The following is a 15005-nucleotide window of genomic DNA, read 5'->3' as shown; positions in this document are numbered from 1 at the left end:
ATGGGACTTTGTGACATAATCTTTAACCTTGAGATTCCTATTGTCGTCCTCTTAAGTATCATTTTACACACTCTCATCCACGCATAGGGCATTATTGCTGCTGCGGCGCACAGCGCGGTGTCCAACTCTACAAAAGATATGCAAACAACGGTAGCGAAGTGCATTGAAGGCTTTAAAATGAAACAACAGATCTATGAATCAAATCGAGATATAGCTGTAAGGAAAAACCCGCCAGTAGTAAGGTTTTTACCCCCCTTCTTTATAAGTCTGCTTCCTGCATTGCATGTGCCGCGGTGTTGCCTTAATAAGTAAAGCATGATTCACTTAAATTAAGCACAACTCCACTATGCGCGTTTTCTCTATCTGGGACTTCTGGTTGTATTGCCTCCTGCTGTCTGTCTTGCTTTTGTTCGCTTCTGGCTGTTACTGCGTATTTAGTTTCGTGTATCTTGCATTTTGCTTAGGATAATTTGACAGTCTCTGACACCTCCTGACTTCTAAGGTTCATCTACACATTTGCAATGCATGACTTTGATGCCACTGAGGACTGAAAGAATGCCAAACGAAAGCAGCCAATCGAAATCCGCGTGCGGCCCCCCCTTTTTCCATGTTTCCTGCTTAGTGTACAGAAGACTAAAAAGCAAGGAAGGCTCACGCACTTGTCCTCGCTCGTTTTGCCGTTGGCCCATCTCAGTATTTGTTACCTGAAAGTGACTAAACTCTTGCGGAATAGCCAGAGTGGCGGGCGCATTATAGTGTCCCCATGATTCTCTTTTCTGTCCCCCCCTGTACAAATGACTGTGCTCTTCAAGTGTTCATTCTCCCTTTTGTAGCACATGCTAATTCCCCTGTTCTGGTATAACTGTTGTCGTTTCGGGGGCTCTATATAACTTGAGCACAATAAATAAAAGTTAGACCCATTCTGACCCTGCATGACAACAAAACTACAAAGAACTTGACAATCCGATGAAGTTGCCGCGCACACCTTGTAATAGAAATCACATACTACCTCATCGTACCGCTGCTTTTATGGCTGTACAAAGAAAATGCATCTTGTTACTGCTCAGGACGATGGCTGCTGCTTGTCTGGTACGTTCTTGACGCTCTTCCGTTCCCATGCACGCTAATTGAGAGGAAAGGGGTTTCTCCCATTCCTTTTTGCACGTGTAGAGCAGCATCGTCGCAAATCTTTCTAATTTTTGCTCGATTGGGCACGCGTTGAAGACAGGACTTTCGTGTTGGGTGGGAATGCAGCTCCACCACCCTAAACATTTCATTCACTGAGCATTAACGATACAATCTACGTATTTTCAACTGAGCACGCCTCTATGTAAGTGAAGGTGCTGACCGGTTAATTCACGTATCAAAGATAAAAACGTTTTGGAGAATGAGGTTATTCCCTCGAATCATGCTTGCCTAGAAAATCTGCGACTGTTTCTTGGTGCTCATCGCGGTGTGAGTTTCTTTGCGCACAGTGCAGTTTTGTGTTCTTGCTTGCTGACTCAACCCACGGCTTTGGTGCATGGCAAAAGCGAAGTACTTAGATGACCGCCACACAGATACTGAGGAGGCCCTTACCTAAATCATACTAAAGATTAATTCAAAACATCCCGCTTTTGACTGCTGCAATCCGCTAGCTAGCTAGGCGCTCAAAGGTAGACTATTGTGAAGCTTGCGTGACTAGTTCATGAAGCAGCACAAGCAGATGACATTTTAAACTTGTTATGGGTTTTGATGTCAAACACTGGTAGGGCCACATTCTTCTGGTAAGGGAAGACACGTAAAGTAATTCCCTGTTGTGTGTATTTCCGTTCTCCATATCATTCTTTCGTGAATACACCTGGAGGGCTTTCTGACGGTCGTAATAGTTGGTCCTTTTTCAGTGGATGCTACGATAACAGAAATACAAGACGATGGTAATTCGTACTTGTGCTCTTTGCAGTTAAGAATTTGCTTTCCGGCAAATGAAGACAGACTGGAGTTAGAAATTGCAAATCGTGAGCCGTTTTGAGCAATAGAGGCTGAGAAACTCTTTCAAGTTGTGAACGAACCAAGCTACCCTTGCTGCGTTTGTTTTCACGGCAATCAAGCAATTAGTTATCAATTGCCCCTCTTCAATCCGTTCCCAACGTTAGGGGTCCATCTCAACCGACATAAGCCACTGTGGTTGCTGTTTTGAAGCAAGCCATGTGCCTTGTCCCGTCTGCTGTGTGGGGGTTCATCTCAGCGGATAAATTTTGCATATCTAGCTCCTCACTAGAATTTCTGCTTGCTTGTGTTCTTAATTACATCAAAGTGGCTGGAGCCCCCCGTGGACTTTTGGGTCAGCCTGCAGTGCGTTTTCTGCCCCCTAGTTTCTCTGCACAGTATCTCGCAGTTTAAATTCTTCTACTCTTCTATTGTTCTCGCTTTATTTATTACGCTTGCTTCATATTTTCTTTAAGAGTGTCGATTACATCTTCCCTTCTTTCGTGCGTCTTTCTTGTCGTATAGGTCTTGTGTGGTACTGTTCTGAGATTTTGTTCACGACCGACGACTGCACATGCGTCGCCGTTTTCCCATAAGTCGGCTGCCGACCATGGCTTCAAAACAAGGCAGGGCTGATATACTGGGAGTTTTGCGAAGTTTTGCAGAGATTTGGTGACGAAGCTAGCAACATGTACCTCAACAGTCTGCTGGATGAATCCTGTCTGTATTAAAGCACTGATCGAAGGGAAGATGAAAAGAGACTGACAGATTATCTACAAGGGGAGTGCTTCAGCATATGAGGGCTTTACCGGTATGATATAGGGAAGGAGAGCACTGACAGGTTGCAGCAAATAGGAAGGCAACGTATTCTTTCTATCGGTGGACCTTGTCGTAGTAACGGGTGGGAAGCAGTGCAAACGTTGAGCCGAGTCTGCTTAGAACCCCATAAATAAGCGTCGAAAGGACAGCAGAACTGCTTCTTTGCGGCAATGCTGCTACAGCTAGACACTAACACAGCTGGGTGCTTTGCAGAAAGCACCAGATTATTCTGCAATTGCCTGTATTGCTGTTCTTCGTTTAATCGGCGAAGAACAAGCGGGCCAGCTTGCTCGAGGAGCAAGCCCTTGTTTCCGTTAGGGGAAAGTGCCTTAGTATTCGAGTTCAATAGGCAAATATACCTGGTTGTAAAGGTTTTCGAATGCGACCGCGCATGTAATATGCAATACATATGTAACTGGGCGTCTAGGCATGGTTGTAGGACGGTACAATGTTAGCCATCATATTGACGGATGTGGGACAGACCAGCTTACACAGTAGAAGAGGAAGAAGACTTGTGTGTGCGCCGGAAAACCTGAACTCCTGAATGCCTGTGGGCCTCAGCCAAACGGCACAGCTCCTTGACCAGACTGTAGTGCCCCCTGAAGGCGCTGTGGACACAAACGAAACGTACAGAGTAGGCCTAATGCACAGCCGTGAGCCACGCTCGAGGTGAGCCTCACGAGCACAGACGTGTCATAAGAACGAATAGAATAGCGCACCTGAGGAGCACCGAACGGCTGCTGGAGGTGTTGCTGCAGCATCGGCGGCTGCTGCGGCTGCTGGCCAGCAGCCGCAGCAGCGCCTTCAGGGTCTTCACTGGGGTGCTTGAGGCGGAGGTAAGAGGCTTGGCATGCAGATTCATGATAAATGAGATCCGCTGCAGCATTACGAACGGCGACATGATTTACCAGACGCTTTGACGGCGTGGGGCTTGTGCTGCCTGCCCTGCCCCCGAACCAATCGTGTGCGCTGTCACACAGATGTGCAATCTCACCTGCAGATTGTGTCTGCCGAATAGCGTGTACTCGCAGAGAAGGCTCGCTCTTGCCCAACAGATTAATGGATCCAAAAGCAGTTACCAGCCCCCCGCAACACAACGCATCCTGCGGCAAGTCCAGAGGAAAACGGTATCTGTACACTGTGCCACGAGTAGCCGCAGGTTAGGAGCATTACGCATCATGCATATTCACAAAGAGAGCCCAGCGCTAAGCCGCTCCATGATCGCGCAGTGGCACTAGCAGCAAATACAGGCTTAGGGGACACTGGACAGCAAGCAAAGGTATCCCTAGAAATCCAAAGAAATCAAAAGAAAGCACAGAAGCTGACAGAGAATCGACGAGCAACAACGCACAAGGATTTGATTCTGACGGAACTCAGTCAATTCGTCGCCAACAGTGTACTCGCATTCAATCCTTCCTGTGAAATCGTCAAGACTGAACTGAAGCCGGGCAGTTTGCAGGGCCGCCTCGAGGGCCTCTGCAAGGAAGCCATACGCAGGATACACGATACGACGCGAGTCCAAGCACCGAGGTGTGCACGTGCAGCTCGCTATTCTGCCGTAGTCCACATCAGTCTTGGAAGCAGAGTCCTGTAGCATGTTCTTTACGTGATGAACGTACACAGGGGCATGCAGACCCTCCTGTCTAGCGCAAATAGTTTTGTCGAAGTCTCTACAGGAGCATGCTTCTCAAAACAGATCGTTTTTTTCACTACAAAAACACCCGACTCACCCCTCGGTGGGACGTTGAGGACTCCCACGAGCTTCACAAGGTGCAGGAGAGGGCCCGAGGGGAAGAGCGATATCTGCAGCGAGCTGGCGTCCTGCATCCATGCTTTGAACACATGAGCTGCATCACACAAAGAAGCCGGACAAGTTCCCCTCACCTTCATCCGCTGCAGTCCGAAGAATGTGCTCATCGCAAAGTGTAGCACAGCGCGAAGAAAAAATCGCACGTCGCATCAAGATCCAGAAGAACAGAAGCAAACGGCTGTGCGCCACTGTCATTCCACACACACACCAAAAGCGTGTGCCCCGAAACCGATGTTTTTTTTAGGCTCTCCTCGTGCCTCTCTGGCTCCGCTTCTCCCTAAGGGTATATTCTGAAACCCCTGCGCGGAGTCTCACATTTTGAAGTGCACAATAGGACTCACCAATTTTCACCGGGATTAGCGACAGCTGGGGCCCTGACGGCTGTTGCGCTTGCGTGAGAAAGTTTCCGGTTTGTAGGAAGCCGCCCCCTCCAAAGTAATCCTCTGCAGCAATCGCAGCGACAGGCAATGCTGCTTATGTGGCATAGAACTGCCCCAACCGTAAGGAAGTTCTCGAAGGATCTGGAGCGTCCACACACGCGGGGAGGGAGAGTGACTTGCCTCCGCCGAAGCCAGGGGCTGCTCCCCCCCCAAAGAAGTCTGCCACTCCTCCTCGCAGTTCACCTGGAGCTCCCGAGGCGCCTGAGGCCCCTTGCACAGGGGCCCCTTGACCATACGGCGCGTTCCCTGGGACGTCGAACCCGCTGAGTCCAACGAAACTCATGTCGGATCTAGGGGGGGAGGGGGGTATGGCCTCACCGTTGCTCCTTGGGAACGAGGCGGATTCAAAGGCTAGGTGTGGGAAGGAACGACGCAAGGAGGGAGGCCCCCTGTATTCGGAAGACTGCAGGGAGAGGAGGCAAAAGCCTAGGGTGGTGCAGTAACCCAGATTACCACCCCGTGCGCCCTAGAGTCCTGTTCTAGTGGAAGAAATCCAGATGAAGCCCAAAATACAACACAGACAGTTTTTTGGACTGTTTCTAATCTTTTTGGCGCGTCTTGCCACCTAAACCAGGCAGCGGGAGCACACACAGGGGGAGGGGGGCCCTCGGTCAAGGGCCTCTGGTACGTATTTTCGAGGGTCCTACAGCCCCGCGTGGGGAACGAGCCCCCTAGCGACAGGTGGCGATTTGCAGTAAAATAATGGCTTCGCCTTGGAAACATATTCAAATCGAAGGTCATTCGGCGCGTGCTTTGAAAAATTTCACAGAAGAAGTCATGCGTCAGAGTCACAACGCGCCTTCGCTGGTGTTGTCGAGCACAATAGTTTTGCCCTTCACTGCTTTGGCGGCGCTTGCCTTTCAGGAACCGGAGAAGAGGTTTTGCGAAGGCTGCTTGGGCTGATGGTGCAGAACAGCATCTTTGGCCTCCTCACGACGGGGGCTTCCCTCTACAAATGCAGCGAATCTCTGGCGTGCCCTGTACTGCAGAAGAGGCAAAGCCGAGAGCAACAGCAGCAACAGCGCTCCGAAGCGCCTCCTGCGAGGAAGAGGGAAAAGAAAGGCGCTGGAATCCCTGAAGCCTCACGCACTCCTGAGAGCATACGGAAGCAGCACTCGATATCCGTGAGCGGCCTGACGGATATCCCTCCGCCTTTTCGTTCCTTTGCAGACGAGTTGCCTCATCATGATCCAGATGCAGTAGATGAAGAATGCAACGCTGCGCATGGCCGGGGGGACTCCCCGGCGCCCCCTCGGAAGCTTCCGGCCTGGCTGGTGTCGCGCTTGGAGGCACTTGGCTACAAAGAGCCTACGCCTATTCAGATGCAGGTATGCAGTGTTGATTCAAATTTCGAGGAGTTTAAGGACGTATCAAGGGGATGCGCAGCATCTTTGTATGTCTGCCCGCCCGAGGGGAAGCTGGGACCGTGAAAGGGCTTTTGTTACTTGCACCATGATCGAAAAACACACAGCGAGATAAGCCGTTGGTCACCCCCGCAGCACTTTTTGAGGCATGCATGATGTGCTGTCAGTTCCGGGCTGTCGAAAGCAATGGAATGGACGTAGCATCAATGAGTCTGACGAGGCAATAGCGGTGTCATTACTATCAAGATGCTGTTTTTGTTGGGGTTGTATCTTGTAGGCTCTTCCCCTGCTGCTGAAGGGGTATCACATCTTGGCGTCCTCCCCCACTGGGAGCGGCAAAACGCTTGCCTTCTTGCTTCCTCTTATCGCATGCCTCAAGGTATAGCATTTCGACGGCCCTTATTTTTGGCAGATGCTCTCATTACAAATGCATGCAGACGCATGCATGCGCCCTATCATAAGAAAACTTTCCGGTTTCTCGCCAGGGGTTCCCTTCAATCCCCCTCTTGCAATACTTGTTTTTGTGAATAACGGCGGCAGTTATTTAGTGGAGCATTCGTCCTTGTGTTTCTCCATGCATGCGCTACATGGCTTCTTTCGTGTCCATGGGTGCTAATTGCTGGCTAAGCGTCTTCCTTTACGCAGTCCTTCTCTTCCGGTGTAAGCCTAACGACTCCTAGGTAATCTGTTGTCTACCATGTATGTGCTGTGGGAGATGCTCACGCGGAGCAGTCTAAACTGACACGTGTGGCTCTCTTCGCATGCAGGCTCCTCGAGCAGAGTTCTCCCGTTTGGTAGTTCTTTCTCCGACGCGCGAGTTGGCACGCCAGAGCCTTCGAACTTTTGAAAAGCTGACAGGTGAGCGGGCACAGAGAGCATGAGCAAAAGCTGCAGCACGTCCCTCACCAGGGGGCCTCTGCGTTGCCGCCTGTGGTCTCTCTCTGATAAGCGCCGTTCTCTTTGTATACATACTTGATACTGGCTGCCTCTCTAGAGCTGCAAAGCGACGTTTCTCGTTTGGGCTTGTGACGATGCTGACGACGCATGTTGATTCCTCAGAGGGCAGCGGCTTTAAGGCTGCATTCCCTCAAACGCATTCTGGGGGCCGATACGGCACAGCGGATGCCATCTTTGCTACGCCCCTCTCGTTGCTAACACTGCTTCAAAAAAAGCGGGTGCGTGGCGTTTTTGCTGCGGCAGGCGGTAGAAAGGCCGGGACGAGTCGGACGAACAAGGCACTTGAGCACGTGTTATTAAGCGTATCGTAGAAGTGGGGGTTTAAAGGGTGTTTTGTTGCTCAAGATTTGCGCCTGTATGGAGGCAGCAATGGTGCTCGTATGCCGTAGTACACTGGCGGCCTCACGGGCGGTTGAAGCACCTCCGTAGTTGTCGCGGTGCGTTGTGGCTGCTGCAGTTGTCTCTGTCGGACTGCCAACACCTCGTTCTTGACGAGGCTGATCGGCTGTTGGACTCAGGGTGCGTTGTCGAAAAAAGTGTTTTCCGTCTGGCTTGCTGCCGAGCTGCGCAACTGGACAGGCGTGCTTGATGTATGTGTGTGTGTATGTGTGTATGTTTGTGTGTGCTCAAGCTCCCATATGCGCGCGACAGCACAAGTGCGTTTCTTGCTTCTTCTCAGATTCTCGCCCCAGGTGGACACCATTTTATCGGAACTGAAGGGTGCAGCAAGGGCTAACAAGCGGCTCCACATTTGTCTCTTCTCTGCCACCTTGCCTCCCTCAGTTGTGCTTCTCGCTGAGTCCATCGCTTACGGGGCAGTTCACGTGGCCGTGGGTGAGCTGGTGGTGTTCAGGGATTTTCCCGCAGACAAAAAAAGGCAGACAGTTGGATCTAAGGGTCTGCTGATATGCTTGTAGAGAAAGCACGTGGCGTGGGCAACGACGCGAGGCTGCAGTACGTTGCCGCCTTGATTGATGGCGGCTTTCGCCTTTTTCTGCTTCGTTTGCTATCAGGACGAGCCAGCGCCGCAGCTCCACAGATCGAGCAAGAGTTGGTGTTCTGTTCCACTGAAGCGGGCAAGCTGTGGGCTCTAAAAAATCTCCGAATCGAGATGCGTCTTATTCCGCCATGCCTGATTTTCGTTGAGGTGAGGCTGTTTAGCGTCAACACTTGAGCCTTCTAGCGCGGAAGCCCCACGCGCATGCGCATGCACACGCTGCCGTACATTCTGAGGCCGCACAGCCGTCACGCAACGTATTCGAGCGAAAAGCCTACTCCGCGAACAGTCGCTTAGGGCGCCTTGTGCCGCTGGTAGAACTTCCCACTGCACGTATTGTGTCAAATAATCTGAATACTCTTTCTACATCTAATTGCTATCTGGAAACATCTGTGGATCAAGAAACACAGCACATCATCGGTGTGCTGGAATCTTTAGGATGCAAAAGCACTTTTGATCACGACAGTTCGGCAACGCGGCATCGCTACTGTCCTCCTTCACGGAACCATGTGAACGCTTGTTGGCTGCAAGGCTCACGGATTGGTGTCATATCGTGCTCGATGCAAATGCTGTGATGCCTGCGTTTTGGTATGCAGACTCAAGAAAGGGCCAGTGAACTGCTGAGGGAGATGATTAGTGAGGGCATGGCTGTCGACTTATTGCATGCAGCAAAAAGTAAACAGCAAAGGGATGCGACAGTTGATGCTTTTAGAACAGGCAAAGTGAGTTTAGCGCAATACATATGTCTATGCATATGCCACTCAGCACTACACCGCAAATCGAAGTGTGCGTCCGTGCATTCACTACGTTTCTTGGTGCCACATCAAAATCCTGCTTGGCTAAAATGGGCGTTAGACGCCATGCCAACGTGTAAGGAGGCAGGACAAAGCCTGGGGGAGGTCTCTGCCCTCTGCACCGTGGGGTGTGGACGCGATTTTTGACTCATCTTTGCTAGTTGTGCGTTTGTTGTGGAACTGCAGATATGGTTCTTGATTTGCACTGATCTGGTAGCGCGCGGTGTAGACTTCAAGGGCGTTGCCCTAGTGATAAACTTCGATTTGCCCCTCTCCACATCTGTGTATATACACCGCATTGGCAGAACGGGCAGGGCTGGCAAGCAGGGGAAAGTAAGCACTTCTTTGTAGTTTCTTTGCTTACGCAAACCGCTGTCTTACAGTGACAATGGTACCGGGTATGCTCACGTCTGCAGTATCTACGTCTGTAAAATTTATCGGCGGCTGAATAAAAGGCCTATCTCTCGCTACCTCGGGTCCTTGCGGGATGTAGTCATGCATGCACACGACTCTGCTAGTCTTAAATAACACACTCTTCGTGGTGTTGTATTGTGCTCTGTTCTTTCCTGCCTTCAAGGCAATAACATTTTTTACTTTGGACGACGTACCCAAACTCAGGCCCATCGTGCAGATCATGCGCAAGAGTCCGAACAGCAAAATTCCGGATTTCCTAAACTCCAAGCTTACCCGCAATTTGAGGGTCAAAGGGCAGAAAAAATACAGGGGGGCCTACAAGCCTCACGGCAAGGGGGCTTTTCGGAGGATTCGCAAGCCCATTAGGCCCATTACGCAGTAAGTTACTCATGACGGTGCCTGCGACAAGCACCTCTGTGAGCAGTGCATTCATTCCCCGAAAGCGATGCATCCGAGGTTTCGAACGGGCACTGTGGAGTAGGATAAGAAAACAGCTGGGGGAGGACACTGTACCAAGAGGGGGGCAAGCGAATGAAGTTCAATGCTTGCACATGAACGTGCAACTAAATTAGACCCCCCAGATTCCATCTTGAAACACCAAGTAGCCAAAGAGGGTGAATAAGTGACATCTGATATCCAGTCTTTTAGAGCAAAAGATATTTAGCACTTTGTGGGTATTGCTCACTGTGTCTTTATTTTAGGCATCACTTTCGAGGTGGTAGCAATAGACATTCGATAACTGGTCACCTTGAAAGCTGCTAAGCGCTGCAATTTTGGGGTGGCTGTTGGACTTGGAATTTAGGTTGTCTCTTGAACATTGTGATTATTGTGGATCTCACAGAGCTGCACATCTGAAGGCCAGGCGGCGAGCATGGGCTGTAGCGGCCTCACGAGCTAAGAAGAAGCGGATGGAAGACAGCAACTCTGAAAGAGTCAAACGTCCTGATCCAGAGGATGTCAAAAGTCCCAGCATGGCCACGACTAGAGTAGACGCCGCCGAAGAGGCAAGCGGGGGAGGAAGCCATGCCGAAGAAGGCAAGGGTCAGCGCAGGACCAAGCATACAGGAGAGAGAAAGGTCCGCAGCAGCACTAGCCGCAAGCGGCCGCATACTCAGGCAGGAGGGGCTGTGCCGTTAAAACGGATTGCAAAGCAGTCGTGAGCGACTCGCCGCAGTTCGGCGTGAGTCCGTTTTATAACCCTAGGGGACCTCACGCTTTGTTGCTTGCCTGTACGAGAGGGGATTTGCAGCCGCAGATCTGTGGCATTCAGTGACTACAGCCGCACTGCAGTGCATTGTAGTAACAAAAACGCGCTGCATAAAGCGTTCGAGGAAGGCCTAGGTGGATTTCTAGACTCTGGCATACATGTGCTTCCGTTACGAGCCCTTGTTTAGGGGACTTGCTATATGGTGGCTTAGTCAAGCTCGCTGCTTTCAGTGCACATATGCTCAGATGTTGCCAGGGTCATGCCTATGTCTTCGGACATTCCACTGCAGAAGGTGTCGATACACTGCGCACGAACAGAGAGACATAAGTGCGCATGCTCAAAGCAACGAACTGTGGTTTCTAGGGGCCCCGCTGGAGTGCCGGGACATCGCTAGTGGTACTTTCAAAGTCAGGTAAGTGTGCGTGCGACTAAAGAGAGAGGGGAAGATATCGTCAGGTCAAGAAACAAACAGGGTAATCCACGAGTACAAACGGGAACTTGAAAGTTTGAGAAGTGTGAAGTAAACGTCAAAAACGTTGTAGCAGGAGAAAACCAAACTGAGCCGGCGTGGCAAGGCGCTGAGGTTCTATGGACCCTCAAGCTTACGTTTGATTGCGCTTCGGTACCAGAAGCTGCAGTAGCCTGATCAACTAACCAGCGCTGCCTTGCCTCTCGAAGGCGACGCCGGTTTTGCGCAGCTGCTGCCTCAGCACGATTGGCAATATCTTCTACTGAAGCCATTAGTGTGTCGCAAACAGCCGATCGGCGCGCGTACTCTAGATACAATTGCCGGAGCTTCTCTTGCATCTCTTGCTGCTCTTCATCCTCTAACGTATCTCCGGAGCCTTGAGAGCGACGCAACAGCAGCAACTGTTTGGTGAGCCTATCCTCATCTCTCTCAGTAGCATGGATTTTCCGTTTCAGTTCCTGGACTTGACATGCGAGTGCCTCATTGTTTTTTTCCGTCTCAACAACAGCATGCTGAGCTTCGTGTATGTGCTGCTCTAGCAAGGCCCTGCCGCAAAGGGACGAAGCTTCCCGTGACACTTTGTCTGGGGTTACCACGGCCTGTGTAAATTCTGCCATTGCAATCCTTTCGGCAGCCTGCTGTTCTCCATAAAAGCACTGCAAAGAAGCGGTGACCATGTCAACACTGGATTGCACTTTCTTGGCTGCCTCGATGTGAGCGGAAGACCTGTAATCACAAAGGCCGAAGTGAGGGTAATCCTCGGAAATCCTCAGTAACCAGCCCATAAGCGGTCAGCATGGGAAAAATACTGAATATCAAATGAACTTTCTCACCAAATACACTACGCTATTTTATGGGGACAATGAATGGGGAGATTCATCTTATTCAGTTGTATGCTTTGCTGTTTTGGCGCTCTGCATGCTGCTGTGTAAACTAACCTATTGCGTGCATGCTGCTCATTTGGTACATCAAAGGCTTCCCCGAGTCCTTTATACTGTTCAGCCTTCTCTCCCTTTTCAGAGCATTCAGCCCTCTTCTCGCTTGCCTCGCCACTGGCCTCTGTCTCTAAAGAGGCCTTCGTTGCAGCAGCCAGCGGTTCTGCGAGCCGGAGCAACTCTGAAATTGCTGCTCCGTCCGCCCGGAGAAGGACAGGTATATCTAAGGTGATGCCTGTCTCCTGGCTCAAAAAATTAGCAGCGTGTTGCAACAGTTGCAATCTTTCCTTCGGTGTTTTGGCTGCTTTTGCCGTGGTGGCTGCTGCAGCTGCCAATCGCGCCGGCATACTTGGAAAACCGTAAGCGGAGAGAAATAAGTTTGTATCTCCCTCCTCAAATGCGAATCCAGGGGGATTAATAATGTATTGCAGTTTTAGCAGTGTCTGCAATACAAAGTCGCTTCGACTGTCCTTCCCACACGGCAAGGCACAGTCAAACCCAAGGCTCCACATGGCAGCTACCAGTCGCCGCAGCTCTACGGCTGATGCAGTAATCATTTGATTTCCAAGCAATTAAAGGTACCGGTAACACTACTGTAGTACTCGGATTCGTTGGGACTACGCGCTTTCGCACTACCGACACTGGCTGAACGACAGGCGTGGTTACATGTTTTATCGTACAGCGTCATGCGCGTCAGTACGCTCGAAGACAGAGCTCTACAGCCATAAGATAGACAAGACTCGGTTAAAGGCTAGTTAACAGCAACAATGTGAGGAAAATCGCAGGGTCGCTCGAAGACTTCAGAGTCAGAGCCCTGGGCCAGCCCCAGACATCAGCAACGCCAAGCTGTCCCCTACCATAAAAGAATTCCCTAGTCGTTATCGCTCGCCATGCAGTGAAAGGTGAGTCTTTTCTGATTTTGATTGACAAAGTTGATGCTTTTCATATTGTCTCACAAGCGAACACGCTTTTTAAACCGCAAAACATTCGGCAGTAGAATCAGGGAGACGAAATATAGGTAGGCTTAAGTAATCCTTCCATAATTTTTTTGTTAGGTGGTGGATACAACCACGAAAGGTGGATAAATTAGCCTTAAGGCACGGTAGGGGGCCGGGTTGGAGCGGCAGGACTGCAGCCCACAAGTGACCCTTCAAATATTCTGACCTTGCGAATATTCTTTCTCTAGGCCTACCTTTGTGCTTTTATGGGAACATTTGAGATCGAAGCCAATAAAATGCAGCTGTGAAAAGCCGAAGCTTTTTGGTACAGGAGTTTTTGGCGTAAATCGTTGTACGTCGCTCGCACCACCTTCTACGGAGGCCGTCTTAAAGCCAGTGCTGTTGCGCGCAGTCTGAAGTAGCAACCTTGGCACTTTTCTGGAAAACTCTACAGATTATACCTGTTTACCAACTGCCTGGGGGCTTGAAGCATGTATACACCCGTGGAGCCCCCATGTTGTGGAGACACTTTACAGACCTTACTGAGATGTGGTTGGAGACAAGAGTACAAGCAATATGGCAAATACTTCTTGCACTCCAGAACACTGTATCTGGACACTCCTAAAGTTCTCCACACCGTAAAATGCCTAGTATTTGTAGCACACTCAGATAATGGCCGTACTTACCCCTCCATCTAAGGGTTAAATTAATGGGACGCGTTGGACTTCATACTTATACAAGCTTAATAAAGGCTATTGAGTGCCTCCAAGCCCATACAAACTTAATGAAGTTCATTGAGTGCGATCCAAAAGAACTCCCGCCTTCTCCTCGCGACCTTCAGGGTTTTCAATATAAGAGATAGCCAAGATGCGCGTAGCTGCAGCCTCTAAACATTTCAAGCATTCACGTGCAGCTGCACACAGCATCGAGCTCGCTCCAACACAACATGGCGTCTTCCTGCATCGACCTAGTAGTACTCTGCAAACAACAAGATACATCGCCAGACAGACAATTAGTCAATTCCTTACTGATTCTTAGGTATAACGGGTAGAGTAGAACGTGCTTATGTGCATCTTAGCCAGCTACACCTAATGTCCTTCTTGCTTTAAATATACCATCGTCTCGACTTCCTGGTGCTAAAATCAGTAACAGAAAATACTTCAGTACTGAACTTGCCACAACGTGAGACAGCAGACCTTAGCTGGCCTCGAGCATTGAAAACGAAACAAGAAAATTGACAAAAGAAAAGCAAGAAGCTCATATATACCATTCTTCGAAGCGTTTCGAGTTTAGAATGTGAGTGCATTGGCCCAGATATTCCACAAGAACAAAAGGAAGGTTCTTGCCTAAAACACTGAAGCATAATGCTCCCATTACCAGCACGCAAAATCAGAATACAAGCGAAAGCGCATAGCTTGCACTGAATGCTAACTCCCGAAAACGTTCTTGCCACTGCTGATGCTCCGAAGTGCCACAGCAGGTTCCTACTGCCTACCCAATGCACACAGAAAAGTATCCAGGCACAATCGGTAAAAAGGTGCGTAGCGTGCGCGACGTCGAAGGCACCGACCTCAAGTGATTTTTACCCGATCCGAAGAGGCCTCCTAACTACCTTAAAGTAAGCTTCCTTCACGGACAAGTGACAAGCCAGATGCCTGAGACTATCGTCGGTTGATATCTATGAATACATAAAATCAGTGAGGCAGAATACATTAATACTGTCCGAACCAGGAATCGAACCTGGGTTTACACGGCCACAACGTGTTGTCCTAACCTCTAGACGATTCGGACCAAGGGTCACCTCGGTGACCCTTGACCTACTCGTAAGCTATTATTGGCTACTTCAAATGCTTACCACGAGTCCAAGGATAGCGATTGTATATTTTTCTATTC

The 15005-nt window shown here is 50.0% G+C and overlaps 3 protein-coding genes and 1 non-coding gene across 4 annotated transcripts; 1 reads left to right on the top strand and 3 right to left on the bottom strand.

Moving 5' to 3' along the window:
* Positions 1 to 2417: 2417 nt before the first annotated feature.
* Positions 2418 to 5320, bottom strand: LOC34618874. The gene is given in 7 exon segments (XM_026334391.1): positions 2418 to 2741; positions 3008 to 3146; positions 3355 to 3664; positions 3782 to 3890; positions 4139 to 4263; positions 4518 to 4671; positions 4913 to 5320. Coding segments are annotated over 7 exon segments (1569 nt in total).
* A 619-nt stretch (positions 5321 to 5939) lies between these two features.
* LOC34618873 (DEAD-box ATP-dependent RNA helicase 57) lies at positions 5940 to 10723 on the top strand. Its single transcript, XM_022732189.1, has 11 exons — positions 5940 to 6365; positions 6679 to 6780; positions 7169 to 7259; positions 7461 to 7576; positions 7816 to 7877; positions 8038 to 8192; positions 8372 to 8505; positions 8952 to 9077; positions 9336 to 9482; positions 9727 to 9941; positions 10405 to 10723. Exons 1-11 carry the CDS (start codon positions 5940 to 5942, stop codon positions 10721 to 10723), a joined length of 1893 nt encoding a protein of 630 aa, XP_022588080.1.
* Positions 10724 to 10977: 254 nt separating this feature from the next.
* On the bottom strand, positions 10978 to 12731 carry LOC34618872. The gene is made up of 3 exons (XM_026334390.1): positions 12290 to 12731; positions 11377 to 11816; positions 10978 to 11073 (listed from the first exon to the last, which is right to left on the bottom strand). Exons 1-3 carry the CDS (start codon positions 12729 to 12731, stop codon positions 10978 to 10980), a joined length of 978 nt encoding a protein of 325 aa, XP_026190175.1.
* A 2100-nt stretch (positions 12732 to 14831) lies between these two features.
* On the bottom strand, positions 14832 to 14903 carry Trnah-gug. Its single transcript has one exon. It is a non-coding gene; the product is annotated as a tRNA-His (tRNA).
* Positions 14904 to 15005: the final 102 nt, after the last annotated feature.

This window comes from Cyclospora cayetanensis, unplaced genomic scaffold (genome assembly GCF_002999335.1).
Source record: "Cyclospora cayetanensis isolate NF1_C8 unplaced genomic scaffold, CcayRef3 CcayRef3_contig_41, whole genome shotgun sequence".
NCBI classification, from domain to species: Eukaryota; Apicomplexa; class Conoidasida; order Eucoccidiorida; family Eimeriidae; genus Cyclospora; species Cyclospora cayetanensis.
Note: the sequence above shows the minus strand (reverse complement) of the source record. Positions and strands in the feature narration are given on the sequence as shown.